The following is a 15507-nucleotide window of genomic DNA, read 5'->3' on the forward strand; positions in this document are numbered from 1 at the left end:
TTCTTTTCAGAAATTAATAATCCTCTGTTTCCAGATTTGATAAAGTCTTTTTGAAAGGCTTTGTACACTTTGATCTTTTGCGTTAAGCAAGAATTTATTTTTAGAATATGATCAATGAAGCAACCTTCCGGTTTTGCATTAAGCAAAAAATATATTTATAGAACTATTAATCAATATGTTGACCTAGTTAAAGAATTTCACTGAATCATATTTAAAATAAGTAGTTAGGCCAGAGCAAATAGACACTAGATTTTCGGTCTCTATGTCGTAAGGTTTACTTAAAAGTATACATGTAAACCATAGCCAGAGGAACACAAAGGAGTAGGTCCGGTAAGACCCCTTTTTGGCCCGAAAATATAACAGTTTTACAAAATTATTAAAATGTAAACTTTAAGTTATTTATTGTACAGTTGAATACTTCTACTACATAAATATGGGCTATTTTTGACAATACAATGCACATATATCGGGTTGTAGCACCATTAAGTCATGCTTAACTACTGAATTCTTCAAAATTCTATCATTTTAGTTAAATTTTAGACGGTTTTCCGTGTAAAACGAAAGTGGCCGCATTCGTGTTCATCCTTAATATTAAAATGTAAGTTGTATTTGATGATAATACATAACATATATAAAGGTTGTGGATAAACACGGATGAGCCACTTTCATTTTTGACATAAACCATCTGAAAAGTGACGTTTTTTGGCATATTTGAGAGATTTTTCATTTTTCAGCTTGAATCGGATCGATTTTAATGACTAAATCAGTTAAAATCTTTCTCAAAAACTAATTCAATCAAGTGATGTAGACACTCAAGTATTTAAAAACTGGTCAAAATATTTCGTCAGATGAAACTGAAATTTGAGGCCAAATTGAGTCATTACCTACTCCTTTTCAATAAAATATTTTTAAAAGCTGATACAAATTCAGTATGTCTTTCAGCAATTCCCAGATTATATGATGAGTCAAGATTGTTACTACATTTTGTACTAGTTTGAAAAAGTTTTATGTATGACATACCACCCTTGCCATTTTTTTTAAAAACTTAGAAAGGAAAAAAAAAGGGGGGAGCAATGATTTGAATGAGAGAGATATACTTTCTAGAATCGCTAGTGTAGGATCTATGAAAAATTGCCTGAATGGTCATTGCATTGGAATTATACCTGCATGAACAGAATTTAAGAAGGCTTGGTTGCACCCTTATATGATCATGTTTACTCATTTTCCACATCTTCTTTAATTTCAAATTGTAAATGTCTATAAAGAGTATAGCTTACCTTAAAATGTATTGAGACTGTATATACTCTTAAAATTCTATCCAGAAATGAAAAATTTTCTAATTCTAGATTCTATATAGTCATTTTGTAAGGCTTTGAACAAATGTATTGATCTTTTGCGTTAAGCATGATTTTTATTTATAGAATTATTTCAATGGGTTTACCTGGTTTAAATACCTATCTGATTGACTTTGCGTTAAGCAAGGTTTTATAAATAGAACTCATTCAATCTGTTGACTTGGTTTTAAAAATTTACCAAAGTACTTTTGCGTTAAGCAATAGGCCAGACAAAATAGATATTTGCTTATCATTGTCAATATCAAATAAACATTAAACTCAAAGTGTAAAGATTGAAATTTGAAAAAGGGTCTGTTTATTCCAACCTGCAAAGTTTACAATTAGAGGTTGTTGTCTCTCTGACAAATTCCTGATTTCCATTCTCAATTTTATGTAGATAACATATATAAAATGTATATCATATACAAAAATTAACTATTGGTTAATCCTAAATTTTGACACTGTTAAAAATAAAAATACACATTAAGTTTTGTAAAACTGATGAATTTCTATGTTATTCTCAAATTTTAAATTTAAATAATTTTATCTTAATTGGTTTATTTCTGTTTGTTGTAGCTACCCTAGATCAGCTGCTTCAACAAGAGAACTTAGTCCTAGAATACTGGACTGTGAAGAAAAAGAAGTTAGAACAGTGCCATCAATATGTATTATTTGAACAAAGTGCCAAACAGGTATATATAGGAATTGATATCTTCTAACACTTAAAAAAAACTTGCATTTTTGTTGATATTCAATATTTTCAATTTTTGGTATGGCAAAGTCTGCATAAATTCTTTAGAACATTTGTAATTCCTTCAACAGTTAATTTGTGGATCCCCTCAGTACTCATGAAATCCACACAAATTGTATTCAACGAATAATAATGAATGCACAGTATTGTGATAAAGGACAAATTGTCCTAAAAATTGTTTGCAATTGTTAACATTCAACTTGATCAAAGTTTTAATTTTCTCTATATTTATTGTAATATTATTCTCTTATCTCCTCTAAAGCTCCTCTAAAAAAAAATTTAAAAACCTGTTAAAGAAAGAAATTAATTTATTGGATTAAGGTATATTTTGGAATAAGATGCCTTTCCTTCTGGTGCCTCTTTTGTCCTACTACTAACAGGTACCTCTAAAACATCTCTGAATTGTTAAAAGTTTACAAACAAGAAGTGTTGTCGGGAAAGCTTTTAGATACATGGTTTATCGTACTTCATGTCATTCAGCCTCTATTAATTTGTTAATACACCCATTTAAAGTTAATCCCCCTTTTTCTCAAGGTCCTTGACAAGAGAAATTATTATTGTTCATTTCAACTTTGAAAATACTGCATTCAAATTGCAAAGTTTAAGCAGTCATTCAGAAGATTAGTCAGATCTAGCAAAAGTCTAGTTGAATTGGTGTTTGAGTTGGACCAGTAATTTTTCTATCAAATCAGACCAATTATTTAGTGAACAGGAGAAATGTATAAATGTATATTTTTGTCTTTTATTTCAGGCTTTAGACTGGATTAAAGATTATGGTGAAGCCTACCTTGCTTCACATCAACATGTGGGTAACAGTCAGCAGGAGACTGAAGCTCTACGGAAAGAGTATTATGACTTCCGTAGTCGTGCTAAGGTCAGAATCTAAAGAAAGAATTTGCTGTTGTATATTGTCATTAAAATTGTTTTGAAATTATGTGCCCAATATTGCATTCTTATCACAACCTTGTAAGACAGTTTGTTTAAATTGTAAAAAAAAGTATGGAATGTTACAGCAATGTATTTCATAAGATTGAGATAGGAAAAAGAGCTTTGCTCCTTGTTGAAGGCCATTCAGTAACTGATAGTTGTTAATTTCTGTGTTATTTGGTCTTCTTCAGAGAGTTGCCTTATTGCCAATCACATCACATATCTTATTTTTTATGTGTATATGTACAGAAAGAAAGAACAATATGAAGGAAATTCAGATGTATCTAACATTTTAAAAAAACATGATTTTACTTTAATGATAATACATGTGCAGTACTGCAGGTCTACAAAGATTTAGGGTGTGCAAATACTTACAAAAATTCAACTCTCATAATAAATTCAGACAGAACCTGTAGTGCTAAATTTTTATTATAAAAAACTACTCTAAACAGAAGATTAGGGATTTTAAGTTGAATTTATACCCAAAAAAAAAAGGTTATGAAGTAAAAACAAAATTATTTTATTTTATCTCTGGTGAAACAGCAAATGTATCACAAGAAGATAATTTAATTTTATATTTTGTGTGAAATATATATTGGAGATGAATATAACTTATTTGTTCATTGTAGGAAACAAGAGAAAGTGTCCGTCTGCTCCTATCATTGGCTGACAGTTTTATGGCTAAAGGTAACATCCATGCCAATAGTATACGACAGTGGTGTGATGCTGTGGACAAGAGGTACAAAGATTTCTCTGTACGGCTGGACAAATACAGACATAAACTAGAGGCTAAACTTGGTGTTAAGGAAGAGGTGAGTAGTTGCGTTCATGTTTTATTTTTAAATTTACTGCATTTGAATCTCATTTTGGATGCATTGATCTTCATTCTGAAAGCATAGAGCCAAAAAAATAACAAAATAACAAAACACAAATATTAAAACAGAGAGCTATAACCAAAAAAAAAGGTCTTTATGTGGACAAAACTTTCTCAAGGGTCAACCTTGTCAGACGGACTTGAAATTCTTTGGAAAGTACAAACAATTGTCATTGGAGGGCTTTCTAAAAGAGATCATACCAAGCGCAAAAACAAAGAACACTGTTTGCTTGTTAAACATTGAAGTAGATTTTTTATATGTATTGATTGGTCAAAGGGAGGTAAGAAAGAAATTGAATGAACAAGCAACAAATTTCTACTGTGTGATTTCATTTTATGTAAATATTTGAATATTTTATCCAGGTTCAAAAAGAAGAAAAGAAAGATGATCAAAGACATAGTGATTCTTCTATTGAAGATAAAGTATTACATCATACACCTAAAGAATTGACAGAAGAAAAAAGAAAATCTGCCAGACGAAGAGAGTAAGAGATTGATTTGAATTATCGCTTATGAGGTTCAAATTATACAGAAGAAAAAGATCATGCTAAAAAATAAGAGCTTAATTCCTAGAAATATAACACCATACTAAACATTAAAATTTCCTTCTCTTTCTCACATTTGTATCTAAAAACAGATATACTTTTTCAAAATCAGATTTTAGAAAGTTTGCCTAAGTTCAGAGTCACATGGAAATGACCTATTTTCGTATTGGAACATTTCCTACATCTAAAAATTAGTATTTCTAATGATAATTGACAATGCACTATATTAACCATATACTTTCAGATTTATAATGGCAGAGTTACTACAGACAGAGAGAACCTATGTGAAAGATTTAGAAACTTGTGTTAAAGTAAGTACTAGGAATTAGAAGTTGCTGCAGACATCATGTTAAGATTGTAATCTTGTATTAGATAAAATCTGGTATATATATTTATTTGTTTTTGGGTATAATCTGATATATAAAGTCTTCTTTTTTTCTGCTGTGTAAAACAATCACCAATAAATCAATCAATCACTTTTTGTCCAGGCAAATAAAAAAAGAAAATGAAAACAATGGCATTGGCTGAATTTAAAATCTAAGAAAGGCCTGACAGTTTAAATTTTGACCAATCATTTCAATTATAGGGCTCTATAGTTAAAACATTTTTTTGATAATTCAACTTTTTTAGAAGAAAAAAAAAACGACCCTTTGTGCACGTCCTCCTTGGCATAATGAGGGAAATCCTTATAAAAAGTCTGAAATTGAAAAAAAATAACTGTATCTTTTAATGTCAAATTAGTTCATTAATTAGTTTAATATATGTCTCATGTCTACTGAATCCCAATTATTGTCACTTCAAACTATCATGTCTGTTTTGGTTGCCTGCCCAATTTGATAATTTAACAGAACTATAAATAACTGTCATAAGAAAAGGTTTAGCTATAAACTACTAAACCAGGTTTACCCAGCATTTTCCAAAGAAAATGCCTATACAACAAATGGAAGTTTTAATGACCTTGAATGGCTATACAGCCTGTACAACAAGATGAACTTAGTCAGGAATATGTGTTTTTTTTCATTTGGTTCTGTTGGTTGATAAATTCTCATGTTTGATTTTGTTTGTTTTACCCCATTTTGAATTTACCTTGGAGTTTGATGTTATTAGCATACTGAATAGAGCTGTTTTGACTTTCAGTGTTATATAAATGCCATGTCAGAACAGAGCTGTCCACCTGGTATCTGGAGCAGACAGAAAGTGGTGTTCGGTAATATTGAAGAGATATATGAATTCCATAACAAGTAAGTGGTACTCGTGAAAGAAATAGTAGAACTTTAAAGAGATAACCACAAATTTTATAGGAATCATGATTAGGTTCTACAGTTGAACATTTAGCCTCAACAAAGAAAGATTTAAAACAGTATACAATTTGTCTGCTATAGATTAAATTCACACAAATTGCAGTAAATTTTTACATCATAATTTAAAATATTTAAAATCATTATTGAAAAGAGATTGTAGCTTGGCATCAGAAGCTTATGGTTATTCGGACACAGATCTTGGGTTAAATTCAGAGACAAAAGTTCAGCTAAAAGACAAAAGTGTAAATACGTTTATTAGATAATCATTATACTTTCTCTAATTTTTGTACTATTTATACATTTACTGAGCGGTGTGAGAAAAATATTTGTCCTCACTAGTGAAAAATCTGTTCTCGGCAAATGATTAGTCGAAATTTGATTATGACGTCTTAATGTTTTGTTTTCTTCTGAATTTTCCTATTGTGACGTCATGTAAAAAGGTGACAATGCCTAATGACGTTGCATATAAAGAACACAAGTTTCTGAAAATCTTTGAAAAAGAACGATAAAAAGCATTAAAGAAACAGATTCCAACACTATAACTCGTGTATTATGATATTTCTCCACTCTCAACAGTTAAATTTTATTATTTTAAAGAGCTCGGCAAGCCTCGCGCTTTAAATTATAAAATTTAACTCTCTCAAGTGGAGAAATATCGCAATACACTTGTTGCAGTGTTAGAATCTACATATATATTTAGTAGAAATTATCACATATGCTTAATTTCAATTTCACCCTGTTAATGCAATAGAAACATTTTCTTTATCTTTTCTTCCATCCACCTTCATTTCTCTGTGTGTTTTTCATTTCATGTTTCTATTTGTAGAATATTTTTGAAAGAGTTAGAGAAATATGAAACTATACCAGAAGATGTTGGCCATTGTTTTGTCACATGGGTAAGTTTATTAGAATAATGAACGCAACTATTATCTACAGAAAATAATAAGTCTCTTGTGATTTCATGAAAAAGTACTTTAGAACAACTTAATTTTAACGCACATATAATACTATTATCTACAGAAAATAATTAGTCTTTTGTGATTTCATGAAAAAATACTTTAAAACGACTTAATTTTATCATTGACTTTACAGACTCATTGCACGATATAAAAATTTATTTGTACATTTTATTTTTGATCAGTTTTTTTTATACACAATAATTTTAACTAGTGTTGTACAGAAAATTGATAGAAGTCATGATATATTTCAAGTTGTAGTAAAGGTGGGATAACTCTTGCTAGAATTTAAAATAAAAATGAAAACAAAAAAAAATTTAACACAAGTAAATGATTGAATCTTGGAAGTCTGCAAAGTAGGTTTTGAGGACTTCTTTCTAAACTTTACAAGTTTTGAATGATGGTAGAAGTGTTTAATGACCTTGACTTGCATGGTCGGTTTTTGGAGTATGTTGAATTCATAATCACTTAAAGGTATTCAATATTTTGAAAATTTGCTTTGTGAAGTTCAAACATAGTAAACTTTAAGTACATTTTACAAAACTTCTGTTTTCTGGAATAGCTGTAATGTATATTTCTTGATTTATCTATCTTATAGATGCATTACCAGTAATGTATTGTTTGTTTATTTCAGGCCAGCAAATTTTCCATCTATGTAACGTATTGCAGAAACAAACCAGATTCAAACCAGACGTTAGTGGAGCATGCTGGGGGATACTTTGAGGTATTTTGAAATCAGTAATAGATTAAAAATTTAAAATTCAAATTCTGGAAATTTAACTTCCAAACCTTGAGTTCTGAAATATCTAAAAGCATACACAACTTTTTCTTTAACCACTTTTCAAATTGAAATTGATAATTTATGAAATATAAATAAAAAGCATGCATCTTTTTCGATCTTTTTGAAATATTTTTTAGGTTTAGGACATATAGAAAGAAAGGGGAAAAGAGATACTGGAAATTCAGAACTTGCCATGTGAACTTACCACTTAAAGATCCTTGAAGTCAATATAATTGTATACTGTGGATTCATTTATTTCCATCAAGTTTTTTGGATTCAGGAAAATTGTCATTTTAATAGATACAGTAGACCCTACCTAAACAAATATCCCCTAAATGAATATATCAGCTATTGTAATATTATGCCAAAACCTTCCCCATATGTTTACTACTTATTTATTGTGTAATCAATTATAAGATATAAGAATAAATTGGCAAATAGGATAAGAATATGCAGGAAATTAAACCATTTCTTAATAAATTTGATAAAGTCTACTGTATTTCATTTCGTGGTATTTTTTTTATTTTTTAATTTATCATTTCTTGGTATTGCCAATCTCTGCAAATAAAGCCTAGAGAAAATGTGTCATTCTTTGAACATTTAAATTCTTGGTTTACTGTACTCACGAAATCCACGAAAATTGATATCTAAAGAATTCAAAGTATATATATATATACAACTCGTTTAAACATCAACCCAACAATGTTAGATCTGTAAATTTGCTTTTGCAAATTTTTGGTTCTTCCCTCGCCGGGATTCGAACCCATGCTACTGTGATATCGTGACACCAAATCGCCTGCACTGCAGCCGTCCCGCTAGACCACACGACCACCTGGGCTCTCAAAAAAAGAGCTTTCACTGACCGTGTGTTACCTTTCCACGTCAGTTTTAATCTAGCGGCGTACTACAGTACATGATATATAAGGCATGAAGATGTTATTGTTACAGATCAGCTAAATTATCTATAGTAAAGGATCCTACAAATGAATGTAATATACAGTCACAGAAAATAATTATATTTATAAGTACGTCTGAGTCAGTGACAACTCTACAACAGATGTATCCATCGGATCGCCATCAATGATGGTGATACATGGCTGTGTACATAATGTATATACAACTCGTCTAAATATATTTACAAAATCTTTTGTTCAAAATATTTATCAAGAAAATATATACAATTAATAGCATTCTTAAGACCTGTTGATTAGGGACGACATCAAAAGTTCAATGTAGGATTAAAAACTTAATTCACATAGTTTTTTCACTGAACCCCCACCCCCCTCTTAACTTAATTTGGGAAAAATTGATTTACCTATATGGATATTGGTAAAATCGATTTTGGATTAACAAAACTTGCAGCAATGTTGACCCCCACCGCCAAACTATTTGATTTGAGTTTTATATCCTACATAGATCTTTTGATGTCATCCCTTAAGGATGTCTGCTGCTCTAATTTAAAATAACAAGGATTTCATGTGGTTGCTTAAAATGAAAACAACTTTGATATTTAAACAAAATAAAGTAATAAAATCATTAGTCTCGTGTGTAGTTTTCAAAATACGAGAGATTTAGAAAATGGCGGGAAAAGGGTTTTCTTCAGACTTTACTATTTGTTAACATTGGAATTGTTTTTTACCCTTTAAACCAAGAAAAAATAACAAGGATTTCATGCCGCCGGATCACTAAATCTGAAATGATCTATTGAACAGATTTATGAAGACAAAAGTGGGGTGTCGTGTAAAAAAAAAATTAATACATTTGGATGGATAAAACCTGAGAAAATCGAAAATATGACAAGAATTCAAAAACATGACCAGCAGACATCCTTAAATGTTGTGTGAGTCCTTTTGTCACCAACAACATGCTAATTTTTATTCTGTCTTTTCAGGAGCTACAACAGAAAGCTAGTCTTGCTGAACCCCTGGCTTCATATCTTATAAAACCAGTCCAACGTATAACCAAGTACCAATTACTGCTGAAAGATTTATTGGCGTGTTGTGAGGGACATATGGGGGAAATTAAGGTAATATATTACTATTTATAGTATGGCTTTATAACTCGGTAATATTCATGTGCTGAATGAATAAGAATATTTTGCATAAAACTTGTTACAGCAAAAAGAATTCATGTGTCATCTAATTTGCAGTCTACAAGTCATTTTAATTTTGATTTGTTTAAAAGAACTCCTCAAAAGTTTGTTACATATTAAAAGCAGTAGTGCTAAGGTAAATGAAGTAAAAAATTAAAGACTAGAGAAAATCATTAATAATTAATGAAAACCTTAAGGAGACTCACGGGTATAAGATTTTCAGAAAAAAAAATAAACATTTATTTTCATTTCAAATTTTATTTATTACCTTTAGTAGTTGTTACTTTATCATATGGTACAAAAATCATTCCAAAAAATCAATTCGTGTTGACCCCATGGACTTTTAAGATGTAGATATCACTAAAAAAGCTCCAAATTATCTCCCTTTGGTGAGATTAAAAATGAAATATCTTTTTTAACTCATCAGCGCCCTATATTTTTTATTGTTGTTTTTGAATAAGCTGTACATAAACTAAATAATTGTAAAATTCAAGCAATTTCTGTAATTTAGTTCTTTTTTTATTTCGATATTACCGCTATTTCTCCTATTAGTTCAACAGAAAAAAAGAACATTAACAAAAATGTTTGCTTCTTTCGAAAGCAGATTGTGAGCGCAAATGAACATTGACCCCATTTTTTTATTTCATTTTTGTATTAAGTATAAGATAAAGTTCATTTATAGAAAAATATAGCGAAATCCTATATTAAATAAAAAAAATGATTTAGACCCACGAGCCCCCTTAAATTCAGAAATTATTGTGTGTATTTATTATTGCGATTTTGTCATTTTGTACTATTAAAAATATGCTTTAAATTTTTTGCGATATTGAGAAAAATCCTGTTTTATAGATGTAGTAATGTGAGAACAGAAATGATTATACTTTACTGAGCAATGTTTCTCTATTGTCAGAAAAATTCATAATATTTAATAAAATTAATAGATTTAGCTAACAAAGTCCTTATATTTCAATAAGGTAACTTTATTTGTTAGTGGAAAATTGTTTAAATGTTTATTAGGCTTAAATTAAAAATTGTTTGCTTTCCCCTCTCTGTGATTAAAGTAAGATAACTCTGGTCAATTTTCCTAACATTCAAACATTATGGGAAGATGATATAGTTCTGTTTTCATTTATAGTCTTTTTCAGAAAAGTTCTAATTGTTTTGGGTAGGTCTAAATTACAATTTTACACTCTAGCATTCAACATCAGTTAGAAGCTTCTTGAATAAAGTGGTGGCTATGGTGTACTGTTTTGTGTTTGTGCGTATGTGTGTTTGTGTTAGGCATTATTACACTTCTTTCATGTATTTGCCTTAAGGGAACGAGTAAAGCAAATAAGTTACATCAGATTTCTGCTTCATTTGAGTTCTGGCATTATGGTATACACCATATCGATCTTAGAAACAAATGCCTTTACGAGTAGAAGGACGAATGCTGTTGGCCATTTTTTTATGCATACCACAACTTGAAACAGTGTATTCTTGACAGCACAATTAATGTTTTTCACGGCATATTGTACCTCAAGTTAAAAGTAGGAAAAAAGTGATTTTTTAATAATTTTCAGGATATGGCTTTTAATAGAGAGCAATTTCATGAATACTTGGACATAGTCACTTGTTTCAGAATATTTCCCCCTATTTACCTTAATGGTATATTAAGGTATAATAATTACATTAGATGTATATTTCATTATAATACAATGTACTTTATTCTGATTGGCTAACTGCACATCACGTGTTATTCCTTAAGCAATTGCATTACTGAATAAAACTTACCATTCATGATAACACATGGTCCCACAATAAAGTGCACAGGTGAATTAAATAGATATAATTTAAAATTTGTGTTTTCATGATCATAGCTAAAAAATGTAATTATAAGTATCGAATGCTTAATTTTGTAACTTCATAGGGTTGTAAAAGCGTTGACCGTGCACACATTTTTAGAATGAAGCGTTTCCACGCTTTATACAAAATGTACTTTGGTCAATGCTTTTACACCCCAATGAAGTTACAAAAGAAGCATTCAATTCATAAATAAAGGAAATTTTTATTCTGAAAAGAGTGCCTGAGATCTGTGATTTAGAGTAGTTTGTCTCTTTGCTCAAAGAAAGTTAGTGATGATGAAGGTCGGTTTGACCTTGCTTAATTTTTTTTCTTTTTTTTTTCCTATAACATATAAACACGGGTTGTATGCTTTCAGATAACAAAAAGCATATTTATAAGATAACAAAATAATTCTTTATTTTGGTATATATTAATTTTAAACATTTCAAAACAAATAAAAGAAATTCTATAATATATAAATGTCGTTGATAAACTAATGAAAAATGTGGGTATCTAGTACATTTCAGATTTTGTAACGATTTTAAATTCATTAAAAAAGACTACATGTATAAGATAAAATTATAACCCTGTTCAAGGTAGACAATCAACATATTGACTTTATGAAATTAATCATAGACTCATAGTTGAAAGGAATATAACTCTTGTATACAAATGACACATCAATCGAATTATTTAGCTGCGAATTTGTCCGCCACCTTCAAGGAAGATTCTAAATTATCAATATAACCACAAGTTGTTGATCTATAGCCCTTTCCGATAACTAGGTTATTTCCCTTTAGGCATTCTCCGCTATCGGAGATTTACTGCTTCCGGTAGGTACACTTACCAGCGTCCATAACAACGCCCACTTCATCAATTACTAGTTTACTATATATCGACATCTACGTGAACCAGGACAGTTTTTATAGATAGCAATGGCAAGTGACTTCAATACTTGGAAAAAGAAAGAGTTACAGGATTTTCTGAAGAAGTGTAACCAACCAACTTTCGGAAATAAGCCTGAATTAATAGAGCGGGCAAAAGGGGCTAAAGATCTGGGCCTAGACATAAACAATAATGCACCCCGAGATGATATAAAGTCGCCTCTTCTCACGCCATTAGGTGAACATTTACCCAGTCCAACAGAATTAAAAGAGGGTTGGTCAACTAATTGTGACCAATTTCCGGACTTTACACACAAAGAACTATATAACTTTTTAGTTTTAAGTAGACATAGATCTTACGATGCCAGTGAAATGGGAGCTAGACGTCAACTGAAGGCAAAGGTTTTTTACCAAGAAGGACACATTTCTAACATTAATTGCCACCAAATATCTGAAAAGTGCTCCCACTGTATCATCAAGTGCCACTGTCTCCCATCTATACCAACAAAGGATAAGAAAAAGAAGCCAGCATACCAGACTTGGGTGTATTTGTCGAAGGTTACTGGGAGAGTTCATAATGCTGAGTGCAACTGTGTAGCAGGGTAAGTCTCTTTAGAATGTTTTTTTTTTGCAAAATGTATGAACAATCCTCAATATAAAGCAAACATTAATTTGTTCATGCATCATCTGCATTCCATTTTTATTTAAAATGATTCTACTGCTAGAAATAAAATAAAGTTGATTTTGTTGATCTTGTAATGTAAAAATGAACCCGTAAAAAATATTTTCAATATTAATGATTTTAATCTCCTCTATTATTTCATTTTAGGGAGCTACCATTTGATTTTTATGGGGGGGCTAGGATGAAATTTGAAAAATATAGGCAGGACAGGAGTTTTGAGTAAAAAAAAAAGGCAGGATGAGACACTTTGCAAAAAAAAAAGGCAGGATGACAATTTAGGTAAAAAAAAGTCAGGATAAACTAATAAAAAAAAAGGCAGGACAGAATAGAGTAAAAAATAAAAAGGCAGGACTGAGATTACAACTAAAAAAAAATGCAGGACAAAATTTTTCATCCTAGCCCCCCCCCATAAAAATCAAATGGTAGCTCCCTTATGACTTTTAATAATAGTATGATTATTCCAAAATTAAGTTATTTGGATTTTTTTCTTCATTATTCAACCATTTGAGTTATGTTTACATACATTTTTTTATATTGTTAGTACAGTTACTATTGCATATTTACACATATTCATTAAAAAAAAATATGCACATAATAAATGACTATTTTTTTTTAATCTCATTTATATCAAATAATCATATTCAATTTCATTGTCACTGTATATGTTATTTCCTGTTATCAGCTGGTAATGAGACCAAGCTGTGCAGGCAGACTACATTTTGTACCTGTAAAATTGCATGTTTTCCTGTAATAAATAAATATACTGGACCAATTAAGATTAACTTGTAGGTGTCATGTTGTAAATTGAATTAAATCATTTCAAAGTTAAATATTTAAAGCAACATGAAATGATTACATGTACTTACTAATCATTAATTAGAGCATGGAAATAATATAACAACCATTTTTATAATGTAGAAGCAAGTTTATTTTTATTATCTTAATGTACATTTCCTATCTATTTCTAATCTAGTTCCAATAAATTAATGTTTATATTGTTACTAAAGTTTTATTTTGAAGTGTTTCAACAATTGTTTTGTTTTTATAGTTATTTGACTACAAGTATTGATATAGAAGTTTTTTTGCAGGGCTGGAGAATCCTGTAGTCACATAGCAGCTCTTCTATATGGCATAGCAGACATAACACAACAAAAATATTCTGGCAAGATTGCACCAACCTCAAAGGCTTGTGAATGGATAAAGCCACGCAACAGAAACCTGTCTCCAAAAAAATCTCAAGAAATGGTATTCAATAAATTTAAGTCTCCAGATAGAAAAGTTTCCCTTTACAGTGTAAATGCATCGTTCTCGAAAGATCTGTCAACTCCAGCAATTCTGAGCTTTAAGGAAAGACTTATGAATGTAAACCCTGATGCTGGCTGGTTAATGAACTTTCCACAAATATCAGATTCATGTGAGAATAATACAAGTATATCAACATTGCCAAAACTTCATAACATTAACTTTTCATACATGGATACAGTTGATATTACTAGTATTGAGTGTGTTCAACATTTTTTATCCTATTTTGATAGTTTGAAAATAACAAAGGATGATTGTAGTAAAATTGAAGTAGCTACAAGAGAGCAACACAAAAACCCTTTATGGAAACAGGTACGCAGAGGGCGTCTAACGGCTTCAAAGTTTGGCAATATTGTCAGGAGAAAGGTTGACACTGAACCTGACAACCTCATAAAGTATCTTTTAGATTACACACCAAGTTTCACAAATGCAGCAATCAGCTGGGGCAAAGATCATGAGCAAATAGCTATTGATAGCTACCTCATTCGTGTAAGGGAGAGTCATCCACCACTCACAGCTACAAAAAATGGTGTCATTATAAATGAGAATTTGCCACATTTGGGTGCTACTCCTGATGGATTAGTCTATTGTCCACATTGTAATCCATATCATGGTGTGATTGAGGTTAAATGTCCTTATGCCCTAAGAGACATGCATCCGTTGGAAGCGGCAAGGCAGAGCAATTTTTGTTGTGAACTGGATAATTTTGGGCGTTTAAGACTTAAACGTAGTCATTCTTATTATTATCAAGTTCAGGGACAATTAGCTATAACTAAACGTGCATGGTGTCACTTTGTTGTTTGGACCAATAAAGGAATGGAGTTTGAAAGAATATGCTATGACAAAGAACTTTGGGAAAACATCATGTTACCTAAGTTAAATGCATTTTTCTGTAGTGCCATTGTACCAGAACTATTTACAAGCCGTGTAAAACGAAGGCTGAAATTGTACAATTAACTCTCCGACTAATTCCTTAAATGTGCAACAATGTTTTCGAACAAAAGATAATTTATTGTTTTAAAATTTCATAATGTTACTTAAACACCAGAATAAGAGACATGTACAACCTACATACATGTGCCTGATTATATTTATATATTCTAGCCAAAAATAATCATGGCAGTTGTGAGTACACGCATTAAACATGTTAAAATTTATTTTAGTTATCTTTCTCTTATAGTATTTCTGAAATGCACACAAGAAAAGTCATATAAATTACTGTGGATTCATTCATTTTTAATTTATTGTGGTATA

General features: G+C 30.4%; 2 protein-coding genes across 4 annotated transcripts in view; both read left to right on the top strand.

The window, feature by feature from the left end:
• Positions 1 to 15507, top strand: part of LOC143059516 (triple functional domain protein-like) — a 243653-nt gene that overhangs the window by 103078 nt on the left and 125068 nt on the right. For all 3 annotated transcript variants that reach the window (XM_076233031.1, XM_076233027.1, XM_076233030.1), the window contains exons 25-33: positions 1911 to 2026; positions 2837 to 2959; positions 3642 to 3824; positions 4250 to 4371; positions 4676 to 4742; positions 5569 to 5672; positions 6559 to 6628; positions 7323 to 7412; positions 9361 to 9495. In XM_076233031.1, coding sequence (XP_076089146.1) covers positions 1911 to 2026; positions 2837 to 2959; positions 3642 to 3824; positions 4250 to 4371; positions 4676 to 4742; positions 5569 to 5672; positions 6559 to 6628; positions 7323 to 7412; positions 9361 to 9495 — 1010 coding nt within the window. The remainder of the gene's footprint in view (positions 1 to 1910; positions 2027 to 2836; positions 2960 to 3641; positions 3825 to 4249; positions 4372 to 4675; positions 4743 to 5568; positions 5673 to 6558; positions 6629 to 7322; positions 7413 to 9360; positions 9496 to 15507) is intronic.
• On the top strand, positions 12155 to 15410 carry LOC143058383 (uncharacterized). The gene is made up of 2 exons (XM_076231882.1): positions 12155 to 12871; positions 14040 to 15410. Exons 1-2 carry the CDS (start codon positions 12321 to 12323, stop codon positions 15208 to 15210), a joined length of 1722 nt encoding a protein of 573 aa, XP_076087997.1. The 5' UTR covers positions 12155 to 12320; the 3' UTR covers positions 15211 to 15410.

Source organism: Mytilus galloprovincialis, chromosome 14 (genome assembly GCF_965363235.1).
Source record: "Mytilus galloprovincialis chromosome 14, xbMytGall1.hap1.1, whole genome shotgun sequence".
NCBI classification, from domain to species: Eukaryota; Metazoa; Mollusca; class Bivalvia; order Mytilida; family Mytilidae; genus Mytilus; species Mytilus galloprovincialis.

Bases quoted from the DNA above. Each gene is read 5' to 3' on its own strand.
- LOC143058383 (XM_076231882.1), top strand. From the start codon at position 12,321: ATGGCAAGTGACTTCAATACTTGGAAAAAGAAAGAGTTACAGGATTTT. The intron at 12,872-14,039 runs GTAAGTCTCTTT...GTTTTTTTGCAG, and splicing joins GAGTGCAACTGTGTAGCAGG to GGCTGGAGAATCCTGTAGTC.